The sequence below is a fragment of the Mya arenaria genome, chromosome 8 (assembly GCF_026914265.1).
Source record: "Mya arenaria isolate MELC-2E11 chromosome 8, ASM2691426v1".
NCBI lineage: Eukaryota > Metazoa > Mollusca > Bivalvia > Myida > Myidae > Mya > Mya arenaria.
The window spans coordinates 37,051,808-37,071,118 of NC_069129.1; the positions used below are offsets into that span (position 1 = coordinate 37,051,808).

At 36.6% G+C, this 19,311-nt stretch overlaps 1 protein-coding gene across 2 annotated transcripts in view; it reads left to right on the plus strand.

Moving 5' to 3' along the window:
• Window positions 1-420: 420 nt before the first annotated feature.
• LOC128243277 (SNF-related serine/threonine-protein kinase-like) overlaps window positions 421-19,311 on the plus strand; it is a 50,092-nt gene continuing 31,201 nt past the window's right edge. For both annotated transcript variants that reach the window (XM_052960932.1, XM_052960931.1), the window contains exons 1-4: window positions 421-1,139; window positions 1,349-1,490; window positions 1,925-2,134; window positions 5,895-6,071. In XM_052960932.1, coding sequence (XP_052816892.1) covers window positions 545-1,139; window positions 1,349-1,490; window positions 1,925-2,134; window positions 5,895-6,071 — 1,124 coding nt within the window. In that variant the 5' untranslated portion in view covers window positions 421-544. The remainder of the gene's footprint in view (window positions 1,140-1,348; window positions 1,491-1,924; window positions 2,135-5,894; window positions 6,072-19,311) is intronic.

The following is a 19,311-nucleotide window of genomic DNA, read 5'->3' on the forward strand; positions in this document are numbered from 1 at the left end:
ACTGATGTTAGGCTCACTGGTCGATAGTTCTCAGCTGTATGTGTGTCGCCCTTCTTGAACACAGGGGTAATGTTTGCGTTTCTACAGTCCAGGGGGAGCTCGCCGCTGTTTAAAGAGTGTTGGAATATCATGCTCAAGCCTGTTGACAGTTCATTTGTACAGTTCTATAATACTATTTTAGGCGACAATCGTCTATGAAATACCTTGGAGTTGCATTGGATAATGATCTTTCTGCTAATTATTTTGTTAACGAAACATATATTGATGATGCTGATTATGGATGATGATGACGATGGTGATGATGATGATGATTTATCTGCACTGTACAGGGGAGACAACCGCTACGGCAAAAAACGAGCCCATTCAACTTTTCTCACGTGACGACCTACAATGCGCAAAAACGTTGCGCATAGGCTTTGTGTACATTAAAATATTGATATCATGGAAGTCAAATGGGAAATAACGTTCAAAATGCTCTAATTTGCATGGATTTCGACAGTCGATCTCTAGCAAAAATAGTTTAAATTAAAGTTTATTCTCGAACATGGCTCATCGCCGATTGAGAAGCGATTTTGATGGTAAAATCGCTGGTTTATATGACCTGGAAGAGACGATTGGAGAAGGCCATTTTGCCGTTGTTAAACTTGCAAGACATGTATTTACGGGCGAAAAAGTTGCTGTAAAAGTTATAGATAAGAATAAATTAGATGAAGTGTCAAAGGCGCATCTCTTCCAAGAAGTAAGATGTATGAAGCTTGTACAACACCCAAACGTAGTACGTTTATATGAAGTGATTGATACTCAAACCAAACTGTACCTGATTCTAGAACTTGGAGATGGTGGGGACATGTATGATTATATCATGAAACATGAAAAAGGAATAGAAGAAAACAAAGCAAGACATTATTTTAGCCAAATTGTAGAAGCTATTTCATATTGCCACAGGCTCCACGTAGTTCACAGAGACTTAAAGCCAGAAAATGTTGTTTTCTTTAAGAAGTTGGAAGTAGTGAAATTGACAGATTTCGGTTTTAGCAATATGTTTAATCCAGGAAATAAATTAGAAACATCATGTGGTTCGTTAGCTTATTCTGCTCCAGAGATCTTGCTTGGGGATTCATATGATGCACAAGCAGTTGGTAGGTATCCAATAAAAATAGTGTTCTCTCAATCATCAATGTTAGTCCAGCCTCAGATGGGTTCAACTTAAACATCCCAGGCCATGTCGGCAATTGGCAGTATCCTCTGCTATTCTACATAATTATATCATAAATGGAACATCGGCAGTTATGTATGACAAGGTATATATTTACTACAGAGTTTGTACTTTTGGCATTGATATTTTTAGATATATGGAGCCTTGGAGTGATTCTCTTTATGCTGGTGTGTGGGGAGGCTCCATTTCAGGAAGCAAGTGATAGTGAGACGCTGACCATGATCATGGATTGCAAGTACAAGTTTCCACCGCATGTATCACAGCCATGTCGAAAGTAAGAAATTAACCATTTTTTCTTCTTATATAAATGTGATAAGGGCTTTGCACCGAGTTAAACCAATCTTGCTTTTCCGTTATACAAATACTACAACTTGAAATGATGCAGACCCTCATTTCTCAAAATAAAAACATTATTTAATAAAGTCACTGAACATGTTTTTCAGCAGTCAACTGATCATCTTTTTCAGCTGCCAACTGACAATCTTGAATTAATTTCTATTTCTGTTAACTATTTTAAACATTCTCAAGAAACTTGCTTAACAAGGTTATACAAGAGTTTCATGATGACGGTGTAACAGGAGAACTTGTTGATAAGTTTATTTCATTATCTAGTTCATTTCTTCAAAAATCATACCTGTACATAGCCTTCAACTATTTAAACCATTTTTGCAGTTCCACAGTTTTCAGGGCTTGTTTTTCTATCCACAGTCTTATCTCCCTGATGTTGCGCCGTGAGCCAGGCCAAAGGGGAAATCTGCAGCAGATCGAAAAACACGAGTGGTTGAGAAAAGGTGGAGATGATGTGCCACATTTCCACATGCCCCTTATCTCAAGAGAACAGGTGTCTGAAGAGGATCATGTCAGTGTCATTGAGAAAATGGTGGAAGGATGTATTGCCTCAAAGGATGAGATTTTGATGTAAGTACATCCCTTGGGAGGTATTTATTGCAACCAAACCAAAGTTGATGCAAGCAGAGCCTGGTCAGCCCTCATTTAAGCAGGGCTTATTCCTCTTTCTTCTCTTACCTCAGTTGTGTCAACCTTTAGGTGTCATTCATTGTTGTAATGAAACCTCTCTCTATGTCTTGTTAGTTATGACAATATGCAAGTTTGAATATTTGTATATTAGGAAAAACCTATAACCATACATGTGATAACGTCCCGGACGTCCGGGATTGTCCCGGAAATCGTATCTCTGTCACGGAGGGTGCATGTTTGTCCCGGAAAGTCATAAAAAAAAACGAAAAAAAAATAAATCTCGGAATCGGAATCGATTATCTTAATTTTACCAATGTAAGTCAGCTATTTTGCCTGTCCGGGACACTGGTCGTAAAACACAGGACATGTTGACACTAATCCGTTAATTGGTACGTGTGTCGTCGAGGTCATCGTCAATCACCCGATAATTGATCTATCGGCCTATTGTTGTGCTTAACGAGTGGGGGAGGGTTCTTGTATACAAATTCATTGTTTTCATATGGATTTGTTTGGTCTTATGCATACATGTGATAATTTCTTGGGTCGATTCCGGGACACCCATCGTAATGTCAACGCAAAATTGATGAATTGATATTTTTCACACATTTTACCAACAAACGAGTATGAAGGTAAGTTCAAAGAAAGTGACAAAATGAGTAAAAAAAACAAAATTAAAACACGGAAAACATCCCATATTCCTTTCAAATTTCATAGTCGATACGTCGTTATACTTTTAACAACTTATGCGTCCATAAGGAATTTTAGTGTTTTGACCTTTTTTCCGAACTATCGTGTGTATTTTTACGCCGAAATAAAACTGACGATATGGGGTTTACAGGTGGTTATATAGAGTGCTTTAATCACGTGACCATGGTAAGTCACGTGATCGCTTTATACAGCCGATTGTTGACACGTCCCTATCAAAATTATATGCATCTCCAAACGGAAAAAAGCTCATCGACTGGAAAATCTTCTTTATCGTCTGAAAAATATTGTGTGTCATAAATTGCAAACGTTTTAAATGTGATCAAAAAATAAATATTTTGTAACGCATGTTCTCAAAAGCGCGGGAAAACAGGTGCCCGTATAGTTGTTTTTTTCCTGTTTTGATGAAACCGAAAGTAGACTGCATATCCTCCTGGTTAGCACTTCATTTAAAGCCTGGGAAAATATCTGGTGGTTTTATTTTTTCAAGAAAATGCAAAAAAAAAAAAAAACATGTCAAGTAAAAAATACGTCTTGGCAGTCAAAATAGGTACATTTTCCCGACGTTAAAAACGACTAAAATAGCCCCAGATATGCTATAGAATGCACCACAGACGTTCCCCATTAAAAAAAAATTCCGGGGGGGCAAGCCCCCGGACCCTCATAGTGTGCGTTGACATTACGATGGGTGTCCCGGAATCGACCCAAGAAATTATCACATGTATGCCTTAAGTAAGCTTACTCAAATAAGTATACGAAATATGTCACGGAACCGTTGTCTCTACAGGTATTGAAAAGGTATGTTAGCGGTCTGGTAACTCAGTCAGTAGAGCACTCACTGTCAGGGAGTGATCCCGTTTTTGAGCCCCTGTCTGGCTGCACATTTTCCTCACCCTGTGACAAATGGCGCCAAACCTAGGGGTGTGACTATGTGTACTCAATATTCTACTCATGGTTTTGTCAAGATCAGGTTCACCTTGTTTTCAATCCTGTAAATTCTGGTTCGAATTCCAACTTGGCAGGGGAGTATGTCACGGTACTGTTAGTGTTACATATACAGGTGTTGAGAACTTGTGCAAGCAGTCTCGAAGCTCACTCGGTAGAGCACTCACCCTGTCATGAAGGGGTCCTGTGTTTGAGCCCAAATTTGGCTGCACATATTCCTTATTCTGGGACATACTGAATTTTATGAAAGAAAATATGCAGTTAGTATATAATATTATTTAAATGATTGCCTGTGAACTACAGATAGTATTACTGGACTAAATTGTTTCAGTTAATTTTTTTCCATTTGTATGAAACATAGACTTAAGAATTTTTACAAAACAAATTTAACTACTTCCTGTTATATTTTCTGTCCGTATGATAAAATAGCGAAAAAACCAAAAAATTGTCAAAAACTGACATGAACTTGGTATCGATGTGAACAATGCACTGAAACTTACTAACGGAAGTACCACATTGTTTACAATTAATTTATTTTTCGCAGTTTTTTCGTATTTTTCCATTAAAAAGATTACTAGGTATGTCTACTTACTAGAATTCATTCCTTATGCGTGATTGGCCAGGTGATGTAATAGCTTAAATATTTCAACCATTTAGAGTAAGCCTTCGTAGCAGTGGATAAAATACTGGACTGCAATTCTGAATACCAGTTCGAAGCCGGTCTCCGACTTGGATTTTTTTTTTACAATTATGATATCAAAGAGTAAAACATTTTAATAAATAGTTGTCCTGAAATTTGATACAGAAAAAAACTTTTTTTGTGCCAATCTGGTGAACAGTCCCTTTAATAAGTAAAATTTGGTACCATATTTCCTCGACTATAAGACAGGGAAATTGGGTCTCGATTTCTAACCCCAAATTTGAGGGCCCATCTTATAGGGGAATCTATAAGAAATTCAGAAAGAACAGAGTCAGAATCAGTAATATTTAACATATGGTATAGGACTGACCGATTGATTGTCTGCTGATGATACCCCAATAAAAGTGACAAGATCACACCCATCGGATTAAGAAGACCGTCTCCTTTGTTTCGCTACGATGAGATGAACACTCAATATCTTCTAATTGGCAATCACTTGTTATCGGTCCAAACACATTGTTTATCACAGGAGACACATTTTACTGCCTTTATAATTAAAATATTTTGAAAAAATCATGTGTTTTTTTTCATGTCTGAAAGAAAACTTACTTTTTCCCTACGATTAGGCTATGTGTATATCATGCAGACTTACTGGCATGTTTCAATACACATTTCATTAATCGTTTAATATACATTTATTTATCCACAATCATCAATGGTTATTTATTTCTCCTAATTTAAGTCCCATCAACTGCAATCCAAACAAACACCTGCGAAAATTTAACTTATTAACACATGTTATGGAATGTTTCATGTTTGTCGCCTGCTGCAAGATCAAACAGTATAATTTGTGACGTCACAGAACGAGCTGTGTAAACATCAAAGGTGCATGGCAGTGTTTTGTATTTTAATGGGTCAAGCCTTTACCGTATAACCCCATTTACTCCCAAGATTGCGTCTAGGCTGGTTAAAACATGCCATACGATGGGAAAATTATAATCAATAATCCTCATCTGAGAACCTTCAAATCATGGCCAATATATTTAAGTTTTAATACTACAAATATGAATGAACCTTTGGCTGTATGAAAAAAATCCTTAACCGCGTAACGTTGTTCTATTATTAACCTACCTCCACATTAGAGAGTTCAAAGTTGACATTAAATCAGCGATTTTCTTCCAAGCAAATGAACAAATTTAGTTGATAATTGACTGTTTAGTTTGAACATTACCACAGCCTTGGAGAAATTCAAGCGCTGGATTTGCTTTAAAATTTGACCCCGTCTTATAAACGAGTCTAGACAAAAACACCAGATTTCATGGGCAAAGTTAGGGGGTCGTCTTATAAGCGGATCGCCTTATAGTCGGGGAAATACGGTACATCTATAATATTACATGATTGTTATTACAGGTCCATAGAGAAGGATATGTACAACCACATTACGGCCACATACTACCTTCTGGCTGAGAGACGTCTGCGCAAGCATCGACAGGATATGGTGAACCAGGCAGCCATGTTCCAGCTCCGTAAACACTCTGCCCCACCAGGGTCAAAACCAAAGCTGGAGCCGTTAGCTCTGTCTCCGCGGTATGTATGGTTTATTATTAAAATGTTTGTTGATTTTGATTACTGATATATAAAATTGTATTTTGAGTACGTTATTGTATTTATAATATAAGATATGACTCAGTTATAAATATTCTTTAATCCAGCAGCTTTTCCAATAGCTTACTTTCAGTGAATATGATTAAAATATTTTCTTCTCTTGTCTTTCCTTAAAGCTTCTTTTGATTTTGATTAAAGTTGTGAACAAGTATTCATAGTGAAGACCAGTTGTCAGAACCATGAAATTAATACTGTTTGTAAGTTATGATTATTATTTAATGATAACATATAATTACATTCTTTGTTTGACTGTGTGAGACAAACATTGTTGACAAGATGTTATAAGAAGAGCAAACCTTAGATTATATAATTGCAAGACCAGGAAAAATGTTGGTACTTTATTGTGTTAGCTTGATTGTCATTTAGATTTTAGAATAATGTCTTGGAAAATTGTTACAATTCTTAGTCATTATTTGCAGTTTATTTGTTTGAAATAGTACATATAATTGACCTTTCACATTTGACATAATATATTATTCATGTGTAGATGATATTCATTTAATGACAAATGTCTTTGGTTTAAGCATTGTAATTTGCAAAAACAGTTTTTACAGATATGAATATAAAGGTTGCAGTATACAGGGTTCGAATTTAACTTTGAGGAGCACTTTTTGAGGCAACTCACAAAATGAAAAATCAACTTGCAACTTTATTATTTGCTTTATTTCCTTATAATATTGTTTAATTAAAGTAGATATAAGTCATACTATAAATATTAAAAAGTATCAATCATGAGTGTTTGACATATTTCACTTTGAGGGGGGGGGGGTATGTTTTCCCTCACCATCAGGTAATACCCATTCCGCGAGCACGCTACAGATTTTATTGACTATAAGTATTAAAAACAATAACAATATAAATTTAAAATAAATAAAAGCAACAGTAAATGTAGTGTGGATACTTTGGACTATAGAATATATCGTAGTCTATTCACTTCGACAGTTGGGCGGATATATTTTCAAAGGTTGATGGGGATTACATATATTGCACAAAAGCGCTCAATTTAGCAAATGATTGAGCTAGGTGATTACGTCATTTGTATTCATTTTGTATTATTCACTCCTCGGAGCATCCCGGAAACATTCGAGATAAAAATCGGCCTTTTCCGTATTTGTTCTATTTTTGAAAACTCACTAGAGCGTGACTCCGTACTGTCTTCTTTATACTGGTAGTGTAAACATGCCACTTATAGGCTGTTTACACTTGACTACGTAGCGGAGTTAAGTTCATGTTTATTTTACTTTCCTTTTTAAAATAGTGTGGTCTAGGAAAAGCCACTCGCGGAATTTTGCGAGCTTGAATAAAAGTCACTCGCAATTTGCAAATTTCGCTCGCATTTTGCGAGTATGTGAGTCTAAATTCGAACCCTGGTATATAAGAAAGTGAAATATTTGTAAGAAAATTGTTTTTTAAAGATGTTTTCACTATTAAAAGGGCAATATTTAATGTAATGAAAAAGAATTTCATTCATCAAAATTAGACTTTTGAATGAACAGTCACAAATTCTTATACAATTGCTTGGCATCAAATTTTTTAACAAGCCTTGCTATATAAAATTCAGAATTTGAGCAGGCCCGGAAGACATTTTACCAGTGCAGGGCTTGCGGGCTTGTGTTTACTGTTAATTTCAACCACTGACATTTATTTATGAGTTGTGTTTTGTTGATTTATCTTGTATTGATGCACAATTAAATTCTGTGAGTTGATTATTGTTTTCAAAATGAATTTTTGTATCACATGATCATTTTTATACAGTGCCATTGTATTGGTCTTAAATTTCTGTTAATAGCATTGCGCTGGGTGCTATTACCTGATCTTCCTTGAAATGCTGTTCTAAGGTTGTCAAAGTGTTATTGGTCTTTGCCATGTGTTAAGTGTTGAGATCAATGACATTGCAGGGTTTTAAATTATCCTGTCTCACTGTTGTTACTCAGATAACAGGTAGCATTGTACATTTTCAATGTCATTTGACTAATATTGGGAATTCCAATTATGCCTAGAAATGAACAAGAATGCTTTAAAAAATAGACAAAAAAGATAACAGAATGTTAAAAATTTGTTCCTTTAAGAATACACCAATTCGTCCATACATTAACGGTTTTGGGCTCCAATTTTTTGATAAAGTACATTTTTAAAAATCAGATGTGAACATTTGGAATTTTATTTTTACTTTTGGGGAAAAAAGTATAAGATTATGCTTTAGCAATGGGGCAGAAGGTTGTTCCCAATTTGTTGTAAAAAACAACAACTGGGTTCACATGTTAATCATGACCTGTTTTAAATATCTGTGCGCACATTTATAGTATTCAATCTTGTTTTCTTTATTCCTTGTACTCAATTACATGCTGCATTTAAAACTGGGCAATCTAATGAACTTGTGTATAACAAAGTGGAATATTAAAGGATTGTCAATAATCAAATCCAAGTTTCAACCTGCAAATTCAAATAAATAGCCCAGCATTTAAGAAATGATCATTGTATATTGCAATCATGAACATGTTACAAAAGCTGTGAAGAGCTTTGTAGCCATGAACATGATATCTTATTTTTTTGGCCCCCAAATGTAGGCATATAAAATAATTGCGCCTCCCATCTGACCACTATTTCATGTCTGGGCTGTAACTATGTCATGCAGAGAAGGATTTTAACATTACTTGTCACCTGTATTCGGTACAATAAGATGTCATGTTGTGTGCAAGAGCCACAACCCTACCTCTTACTGCATCACTCCTCCGTGTTTGACTTCAACCATCATGGGGTCAGGCATACATATATATATATATATATATATATATATATATATATATATATATATATATACATATATAGTTATGCCACTGATGGGATGCATAAAGCAACTGGAATGCTGTCAATCTGTCCATCCCCAGGGTTTCCAATCAATAACTTGTGACTTGGGTCAAGAACCCCAAACTTGGTAGGCAGGTTGGTTATGACCAGCAGATTAACCCTAATGATTTTGAAGTCAGAGGGTCAAATGTCAAGGGTGTGGTATAATTGAGCTGATCATCTGTTTCTATCAATAACTGAAGAATGCTGAGGTCCAGGGACCTCAAAATTGGTAGGCAGGTTTATTATGACCAGTAGATGAACCCTATTTATTTCAAGGTCAGTGGGTGAAAAGTCAAGTTGTGGTGACTTCAAGTTGAAAATCTGTTTTTCTGATCAATAAATGCAAAAGCGCTCCCTACCAAGGACCTCAAACTCGGTAAGCGGATTGTTCATGGCCAATTACTGATGGTTCCTATTGATTTTGAGGTCAGTGGGTAAAGGTAAAGGCCAATTACTGATGAACACTTGTTTGGGAGATTGAACACTACCAGCGAACAACTCCTATTGATAATGGATACTAGGATTTCAATACGGTAAACCTGATGAACATTTAACTACATTTTTCATTTTAAGTAATCTGTTGCTCATTATTTTGTTTCTTCACTTTAACATAACATTTTATGTTTTTATACCATTTTTCTATTCTAGGTTAACATTAAAAACCTGAATCTTGGTAAAAATATCTGTAACATGACTATGTAAAATATTCACATACATACATACATGTTCATTGATGCCCAACAGAGTATAACAGACACTAACATTCATCCACTCAATCTTGCACATCATCCACTAAGCTCTGAGTGTGGATCAAATGGGGCACCCTCTGATCCAGAGTCTGATATGCTTTTGTTTTAAAATAGGATTGGATCAAACAATCATATGACCTGATAAGATGGCCAATTAGTTAAGGTTAATAACAAAGGAATCCTAAAGCTGTTATACACTTCTAACATATGTGTGGAAAAATTAATCTAATGCGGGGTCAGACCTGGGACCTCTGGGTGATAAAATAACATATCATTGAAACAATGTTTCCCTGAATACCATTTTATAACCTCCTATAGAAATCAACAAAATCAATACTTTTCAATGGTATTATTTTGGAAGTCACAGTGAGTGAAGCACTTGGGAAACCGATTAACACATACAGCATGAACTAGCAACATGAGCAAAATATTTCTTGGTAACAACATGCCTGACAAAAATGGAGCTTACAGACGTGGTCGACTGGCCGAGGAAAAACTGAGATAAAACCTTCCTTCTGGGGAAAACTCAGAAACCTCTGCCTGTTTGTCATCCAGATTTACAGGATTTGTCTCGTACCACTAGATGTAGGGCCTCGTCACCCAAAAGCTCCTTAACAAAGATGTATAGAAAACATATCATTTTTATGATTCATGTATACGTACTTTATCAAGTTATACAAATGCATTTTACATGATTTTGTTCTTTGAAGACAAATGAAAAATATATTTATCATTCATATGATGAAATTGCATAGTAACAGAAACCTTTCACAATAAACATTTTCTTGTAAAATTAAACAATCAATTGAATCGATGTGAACGGATCGGTTCCCCAAAGCTGAATGCCTTTACATTCATATTCGCACGAATTCCTCGTGCTTATCAATCGCCACCTGGCGGTTATTTCATTATGAACAAGGGAAATTAATTTTCTTCTTATTCGTTTTACTCAAACGTAGGAAATTATATTTACACACAGTCATGTAGATCTCAAGCAAAAGTGCAATAACATACATACTGTAACTGTATATTTTCAATAAATTTTTATGTTGGGGACCCATGAATGAAAAGTATCATATTATGATGAAAATTGGAATCCTTAAAATTGCATCAGGGATGTTTTCTGCAAAAGGGAAATCCCTGTACATATATCTTATTATGTTGTTTGTATTGAGTTAAATCTAGCTTTAGACAAATTATTTGCCCCACTAAGGTACAATGAGCTGTGCATGAACTAATGGATATATCTTTTATTTTTTGGAAAGAGAGACATAACTGTACGTCAGAACCCATTTAGCAATGGCAAACAATTTTCTTAACATGCCAACGAGTGATGTGAGACCAAGTAGATACAGTCCAGACTCGCTATGTCGACGTCAGATATCTCGACTTTCCGGTTGTGTCGACTTTTTTCTCCGGTCCCGAATTTATTCCTTCTTATTTTATATAAAATAAATATGCTTGCGTCGATTTTTCTATCTCGACGTTTTCGCTATGTCGACCTCCTACTTCAGTCCCTGTGGTTGAATTTCACACGTTTCCCTTGTTCCTTATGTCGAACTATAGATCGAGCTAGGTGTGAAAATATTCATGACTGGCGGTATGTCGCTAAACTACCGTGCGTGTCAAAATAACAAACTGTCATAATTGGAGGTTATTTAATATAAGCGCAGTGCTCCAGGCAGGATTTGAAAAGGGCAGGGTGGAGTTTTGAAAAGGGCAAGCTACATGAGTCATGTAAGGGCGATTGGGGGTGGTTGTGGGAGGGGTCCAACCCTGTCACAAAGGGGGTTTTGGGGGGTCTCCCCCTAGAATTTGTTTTGTGTTCATACTCAATTTAAATCATTTTCCATGATATCCAGACTTGAACAAAATGTGTTTTTTTCTCAAAATTTAGAAGGGTGTGTTTGAATTAAAATTTGTCTTTTTGTCTGTGGTTGTATGATTGTACTTGTCTGGAGTCTTCTTTATTGCAATGTCACATATTTCTCCTACAAATCATGTAAAATGAAGAAAAAACAATGACAGTTAAACATTTAATGCAATCAAATAAATAAATACACAAAAAAAAACAAATATGTAGGGGACGAATCTTAGTTTGGTACGATTGGAATTGGGTACGAATGTAACATTCGGCCTGGCTGTTATTTAATTGTCTTTGGTAAAACAATGTTTAATATGCTGATGTTTTAGAATAAATTGCCAATAAAATTTACTGCCCTTGCTTAAAAAAATCACTTTTAAAACATAGAACATTGATAAAATAACCCCGAAATTCGTTCTGACAAAATGGCGGTTTCGGCGATTTTTGCCATGATCGTATGCATGATAGGTAAACACTACATAAAGCATCAACATATTTTTGTTGGTTATCATCATGAATATTTTACAAATAAACTTTCAAAACATTTACTGAAAAAGTGATGTATTTGACTGTGTTAGCGCCACCTTTCTTATGTTTACAAATCGGCAGTGACCGTCTGCTTCAAGTCAACAATGTTTAAAATGGCTATTCACGTCTGTACAACACTTAACAATTATTTAAAAGATTTAATTGTGCTTGACAACATTTTTCACCATCCCTTCGCATTTGCTTTCGCATTTTACGAACTTTCATCATTGAATGAACGAGTTCTCAATGTATATTCTGACAATCAATAGTCCCGCCTCCTGGTGATGTTTCTCTATTTGGCGGTTCCTAATTATCGGATTAGAAGATGACCGATTATGAATACACAGGTCGTCTGCTTATTACACAAATACACAATTAGCTGTCATATGACTTGGACAAGGCACATGGGAAGATGAAGATGAAAGGGCAGTACGGTATATTTTAAGCAGTCAATGGAGGCATTGTGACACCTAGCGGGAGCACTATTATCATAAGTATTACGTAATTTGTCTCAATTAAGACAGCGGATTAAGGGCTGCCGATCTTTCATAATGATTTCAATAGTAAAAAGGGCACTAACGGAATAATTGGCACTAATAGAGCACTTGTGAAAAGGGCACTACTCAAAAAAGGGGCAGGGCGGTAAGAAAAGGGGCATGGGCGCTGCGCCATTGAAAAACAGGCTAGCTGGAGCACTGAAGTGTGAATAATTAAAGTTGTTTGTTTATGTTTTTTATTAAAGAGATATTTATTGTACAAGAGACATTTATTGTACAAGAGGCATTTATTGTACAAGAGACATTTATTGAAACCCACGAGGAGGCCCGTGATATCATGGGAAAATTTGACAACAATGAAAGTTAATTGACGAATTGCCCTCCCTTGCCGTCTCAGTAAAAAAGATTCCTTTGTTTGCATTAGATGATTTCACTTTTGTGGGTAGATAATTCAGCATGTTTTATTGGCAAAAGAAACCGTGCTCGTTTAATAACTATCTTTTTTCCAATGCTGCACGGGAGGAATCTTTTTTTCTGAGATGACAAGGGAGTGCTTGTTTATTTAGGTGAATGACTTTAAAAAACTTTTTCTTGCAAATTTTGTGCTACGGAGTGATTTTTTCTCAACATGAATAGCCCCGCCTCCTTTTCCCTTTAAAGACACCCATCTGAAAATATGTAAACACAATCGTTAGATTTTGGAAATACATTATAAGAATTACGACGACCATTTGCTATTAAGTATTAATTTATTAGACACTAAATAAACCTTAAAGTCCGCGAAGCTGTGTGGTAGTAGGTCATACTTAGAAAAGATCGAAAATGATATTAATTCAGTTAATTGTTAATTTTCATGTTATGAAATTGCTTCAGTTTTTTCACAATTCATTTCCTACTAAATTACTATTCATGAGCACCACAACCTATTCATTGGCACCACAACGTTCAGAAAATCAAGCATAGTGCAGCAAGTAAAACAAATAAAGTTCTAAAATTTGTAACGCGGCAACCTTTTGTCAATAAAAAAGCCACACGCATGTAAAGAAAATGCTTAAACCTAAGGTACGAGAACAATTTTCACGAAAATCCAGATTTTTACATTGTCAACACTAACGTCTAGCAAGTTATGCAAGTTCTAGACCATCAGATCAATTTTATCCAGAACATTTACATTTAGAACAACTCATGGCCATTCCTATGTGGAACTACATTCTCCAATTTTTATACGCCCGAAGGGTCGTATTATGTTATGGCCTCCATCGTCTGTCCGTCTGTCTGTCCGTCTGTCCGTCCGTTAGCAATTCCGTGTCCGGGCCATAACTTGGTAACTAATAAAGCGATTTTCAAATAACTTTATACAAATCATCACTACATTAAAAGGATGTGTCGCGCGCAATTTCCAGGTCCATACCTCAAAGACTAGAATCACCATGGGGGTGGGTTAGCAAATCCATGTCCGGGCCACAACTTGGTCACTAATAGAGTCATTTTCAAATAACTTTAAACAAAGCATCATTACATTAATAGGATGTGTTGCACGCAATTCCAGGTCCATACCTCAAACACTAGAATCACCATGGGGGGGGGGACGTTAGCAATTCCATGTCCAGGCCATAACTGGGTTACTACTAAAGCAATTTTCAAATAACTTTATACAAATCATCTCTACATTAAAAGGATTTGTCAAGCATGCTTTCCAGGTCCTAACCTCAAAGGCTAATTTCACTGGGGGGCTTTAGCAATTCCGTGTCTGGGCCACAACTTGGTAACTAATAAAGCGATTTTCAAATAACGTTATACAAATCATCACTACATTAAAAGGATGTGTCGCGCACAATTTCCAGGTCCATACCTCAAAGACTAGAATCACCATGGGGGTGCGTTAGCAAATCCGTGTCCGGGCCACAACTTGGTCACTAATAAAGTCATTTTCAAATAACTTTATACAAAGCATCATTACATTAAAAGGATGTGTTGCACGCAATTTCCAGGTCCATACCTCAAACACTAGAATCACCATGGGGGGGGGACGTTAGCAATTCCATGTCCAGGCCATAACTGGGTTACTACTAAAGCAATTTTCAAATAACTTTATACAAATCATCTCTACATTAAAAGGATTTGTCAAGCATGCTTTCCAGGTCCTAACCTCAAAGGCTAATTTCACTGGGGGGCTTTAGCAATTCCGTGTCTGGGCCACAACTTGGTAACTAATAAAGCGATTTTCAAATAACGTTATACAAATCATCACTACATTAAAAGGATGTGTCGCGCACAATTTCCAGGTCCATACCTCAAAGACTAGAATCACCATGGGGGTGCGTTAGCAAATCCGTGTCCGGGCCACAACTTGGTCACTAATAAAGTCATTTTCAAATAACTTTATACAAAGCATCATTACATTAAAAATATGTGTTGCGTGCAATTTCCAGGTCCATACCTCAAACACTAGAATCACCATGGGGGGGGGGGGACGTTAGCAATTCCATGTCCAGGCCATAACTGGGTTACTACTAAAGCAATTTTCAAATAACTTTATACAAATCATCTCTACATTAAAAGGATTTGTCAAGCATGCTTTCCAGGTCCTAACCTCAAAGGCTAATTTCACTGGGGGGCGTTAGCAATTCCGTGTCCAGGCCACAACTTTGTGTTACTGCTAATAAAGGAATTTTTAGAAAACGTGTCCTAGCCACAACTTTGTAACCAATAAAGCAATTTTTAGATAACTTTATTCAAATTATTGCTACATTAAAAGGATGTGTTGTGAGCACTTTCCAAGTCCTGCTACTTTTAAACTTGTATTCTCAGATTTTCTAAGGAAGGTTCAGATATTCTATTTTTTTTATAAAAATATTTCATTTCATAAAATCTGATTCCATATTAGTACATCCTTCATTGCACTACTTAACAGTATGTATGTTGTTACACAATTATTCTATGTTGTAAAAAAATACTGTTGAACAAAGGTTTTTATTAGCACTGCTAAGTTAAGTATCATTAAAGTTTCAATATTGGAAGTTTAAGCCTTTGTTGTAAACACTTCACACCTAGTAAGCAGTATACTAGCATAACCTAAATGTTTATTAAAGACCTCAAGCCGAATCTTCTTCGGGCGTATAATGCTCCGTTTCGCGGTGCTCTTGTTTAAATTTACTTGAATAAACCTCTAAAAATGAAAAATAAGAAACAATACTCACTGTTTACATCCATATTCCACTCATTCAGGGGTGTAGAAATGAGCCGGGAGCCGGTAAAATAACCCGGTTACTTTAGCATCTCCACCCGGCTAATTTCCCCGCATCAACAAAAATAAAATCTATTTATTCTATCTAGTTATTTTTTGTCATGTCTGTTCTGTTTACATCCGTTTAAAACCTTGATTGTTGGTACTGTTTATTTTGCTTTCCGCGCGTTCTGACTACAATACAGCAATAGCTCGATACGTGACGTCATTAGTCGCATCCCCCTCTGGGATGTTTTTCAAGTATTAGGTTTGGGTCATTCGGAACTCCTCGGCCATTTTATCGAAAACAACCTCGGATGTATGCCGGTACATCTGTTGAAGTAGTTCGTAAAATTTTGAATTATATCATTAGTTAAATGTAGTGTTTTAGAGTTGTATTTATTGATCTAAGTTTAAATTTATTGTCATTGAATTGTATTATTGCAAACATAATGAAGAATCCCAAGAGTTAAGTCACAAAGTTTAACTGCTAAATAAAATTATGTCTCCCCCTCTCTGGGGGAGACATATTGTTTTTGCCCTGTCCGGTAGTCCGTCCGTACGTCACACTTCGTTTCCGATCGATAACTGGAAAACCGCATGACCTAGGATCACCAAACTTGGTAGGGAGGTTGGTCGTGAGGTGTAGAGGATCCCTATTGTTTTTGGGGTCACTAGGTCAAAGGTCAAGGTCGCGGCGACCCCCAATATAAAAAACATTTCTGCTCAAAATCTTGAGAACGGTTTGACCTAGGTTCACCAAACTTGGTAGGGAGGTTGGTCATGAGGTGTAGAAGATCCCTATTGTTTTTGGGGTCACTAGGTCAAAGGTCAAGGTTGCGGCGACCCCCAATGTAAAAAACATTTCCGCTCAATATCTTGAGAATGGTTTGACCTAGGTTCACCAAACTTGGTAGGGAGGTTGATCATGAGGTTTAGAAAACTCCTATATTTTGGGGGGTCACAAGGTCAAAGGTCAACGTCGCTGTGACCTCTAATGTAAAAAAATATTTCTGTGCAATATCAGGAGAATGCTTTGATCTAGGTTCACCAAACTTTGAAGTGAGGTTGGTCATGATGTCTAGATGATCCCAATTGTTTTGGGGGTAACAAGGTCAATAGTCAAGGTCGTGGTGACCTTCCATGTAAAAATCATTTGCGTGTAATATCTTTATGTCTCCCCCATTCATGGGGAGACATATTGTTTTTGCCCTGTCCGTCAGTCAGTCCATCAGTCTGTCAGTCAGTCAGTCAGTACGTCACACTTCGTTTCCGCCCAATAACTATAGAACTCTTAGACCCAGGAACTTCATACTTGGTATGCTAGTTGGTCATGACTAGTAGATGACCCCTATTGAATTTGGGGTCACTAGGTCAAAGATCAGGGTCAACATGACCTTGAGGTGAAGAAACGGTTTCCACTCAATAACTAAAGATCCTTTGGGTCCAGGAACTTCATACTTGGTATGCTAGTTGTTCATGACTATTAGATGACTCCTATTGATTTTGAGATCAAAAGGTCAAAGGTCAAGGTTACCTTCAGGTAAAAAATGTTATGTTGGCAGTGACCTTAAGCTTAAAAATGGTTTCTGCTCAATAACTAAAGAAAGCTTGTACCCAGGAACTTCATAGTGTTCATGACTAGTAGATGACTCCTATTGATTTTGAGATCAGTAGGTCAATGGTCAAGGTCACCGTGACCTTGAGGTGAAGAAACTGTTTCCGCTCAATAACTAGAGAACGCTTGCAACCAGGAATTTCATACTTGGTATGCTAGTTGGTCATGACTAGAAGATGACCCATATTGATTTTGAGATCACTAGGTCAAAGGTCAAGGTTGCCATGACCTTGAAGTGAAGAAAAAGTTTCCGCTCAATAACTAAAGATCCTTTGGTTTCAGGAACTTCATACTTGGTAAGCTAGTTGTTCATGACTAGAAGATGACCCCTTTTGATTTTCAGATCAAAAGGTCAAAGGTCAAGGTTACCTTCAGGTAAAAAATGATACGTTGGCGGTGACCTTAAGCTTAAAAATGGTTTCTGCTCAATAACTTAAGAACGCTTGTACCCAGGAACTTCATTCTTGGTACGCTAGTCGGTCATGACTAGTAGATGACCCCTATTGATTTTGAGATCAGTAGGTCAAAGGTCAAGGTTGCCATGACCTTGAGTTGAAGAAATGGTTACCGCTCAGTAACTAAAGAACACTTGCACCCAAGAACTTAATACTTGGTATGCAAGTTGGTTATGTAGATGATCCCTATTGATGTTGTGATCAGTAGGTAAAAGGTCATGGTCATGATGACTGTGAGCTGAAAAATGGTTTCCGATCAATAATTGAATAACGCTTGCGCCCAGGAACTTCATACAATTCAAACTTCGTTTACATTTTCCATGATTAATCAACAACACTTTCTTCTCTTCACTATTTAATATAATCGAATAAACCAAACTTCACTGTTGGTTTGTCTCCAGTCCAAAGTTACAAATTTCATGTCCATCATTTATTTTTTCTCAGCTACGACCACACAATAGGGGAGACAAGCGCTTTTTCAAAAAAGCAATCTCTAGTTATTACGCGATCTGCTTGCAGCGGACTTAAACGTACCACTTTTTGAGTGTGTAAACCATCCATACACATCCGAGGTTGTTTTCGATAAAATGGCCGAGGAGCTCCGAATGAGGTTTGGGTTTCCCAGTGTTCCGAATACAATAACATTGGCTGGATACATGACCTTATTAGTCGCATCCCCTCTGCGGATGTTTTGAAATTAATGATTTGCGAAGCAATGGAGGGTGAAATAAATATTTTTTTCCAGACACAAAAAAGCGTAGTAAGTATGCAACATGAGCGTGTCTGGCCTTCTGTTAGTCCTATTACCATTTACGCAACAGTAAATTTTATATACGCGTGTTAACCAGGTGTAAACAAAATGAACAAGCTTGCAGTGATATCACTGCTAAAATAATCCATTATTTTGATGAATTTTACATGTACGTTGGGTGAAATTTAGTAGCTTTAAATGTCACAAAGTGTCCAGACATTTCTTTTGGTTATTAAAATGGAATAAGTTAGCTGCAGGTGAAATATCTAGAACCACAGAAAATGAAGTTAGATGTTTAATTTTCAGAGGTTAATAGTGATTCAGTGGCTGAAAGTATATAATTGGTAGAGAAGAAATTACATATATTATTAGGAGGGAATAGCTAGCAAATGTCAAGGCATGTGGACTGGAATGTTATAATATTATCCTGAATCTGAATTTGACAGTAGTTTGGTTCATTAGTTAGCCCTCACTGGTGGGTGGTGGGGGGGATAGTACCCAGTTTCAGTATCATATTATAGTACATTTATGTTAAGGTTCCCTGTTACAAAATAAACATGCACCAGAAGACTAGAATGTTTGGTTAAAAAGCTTAAATTCATCCCACAAGGGGCATTGCCCCCT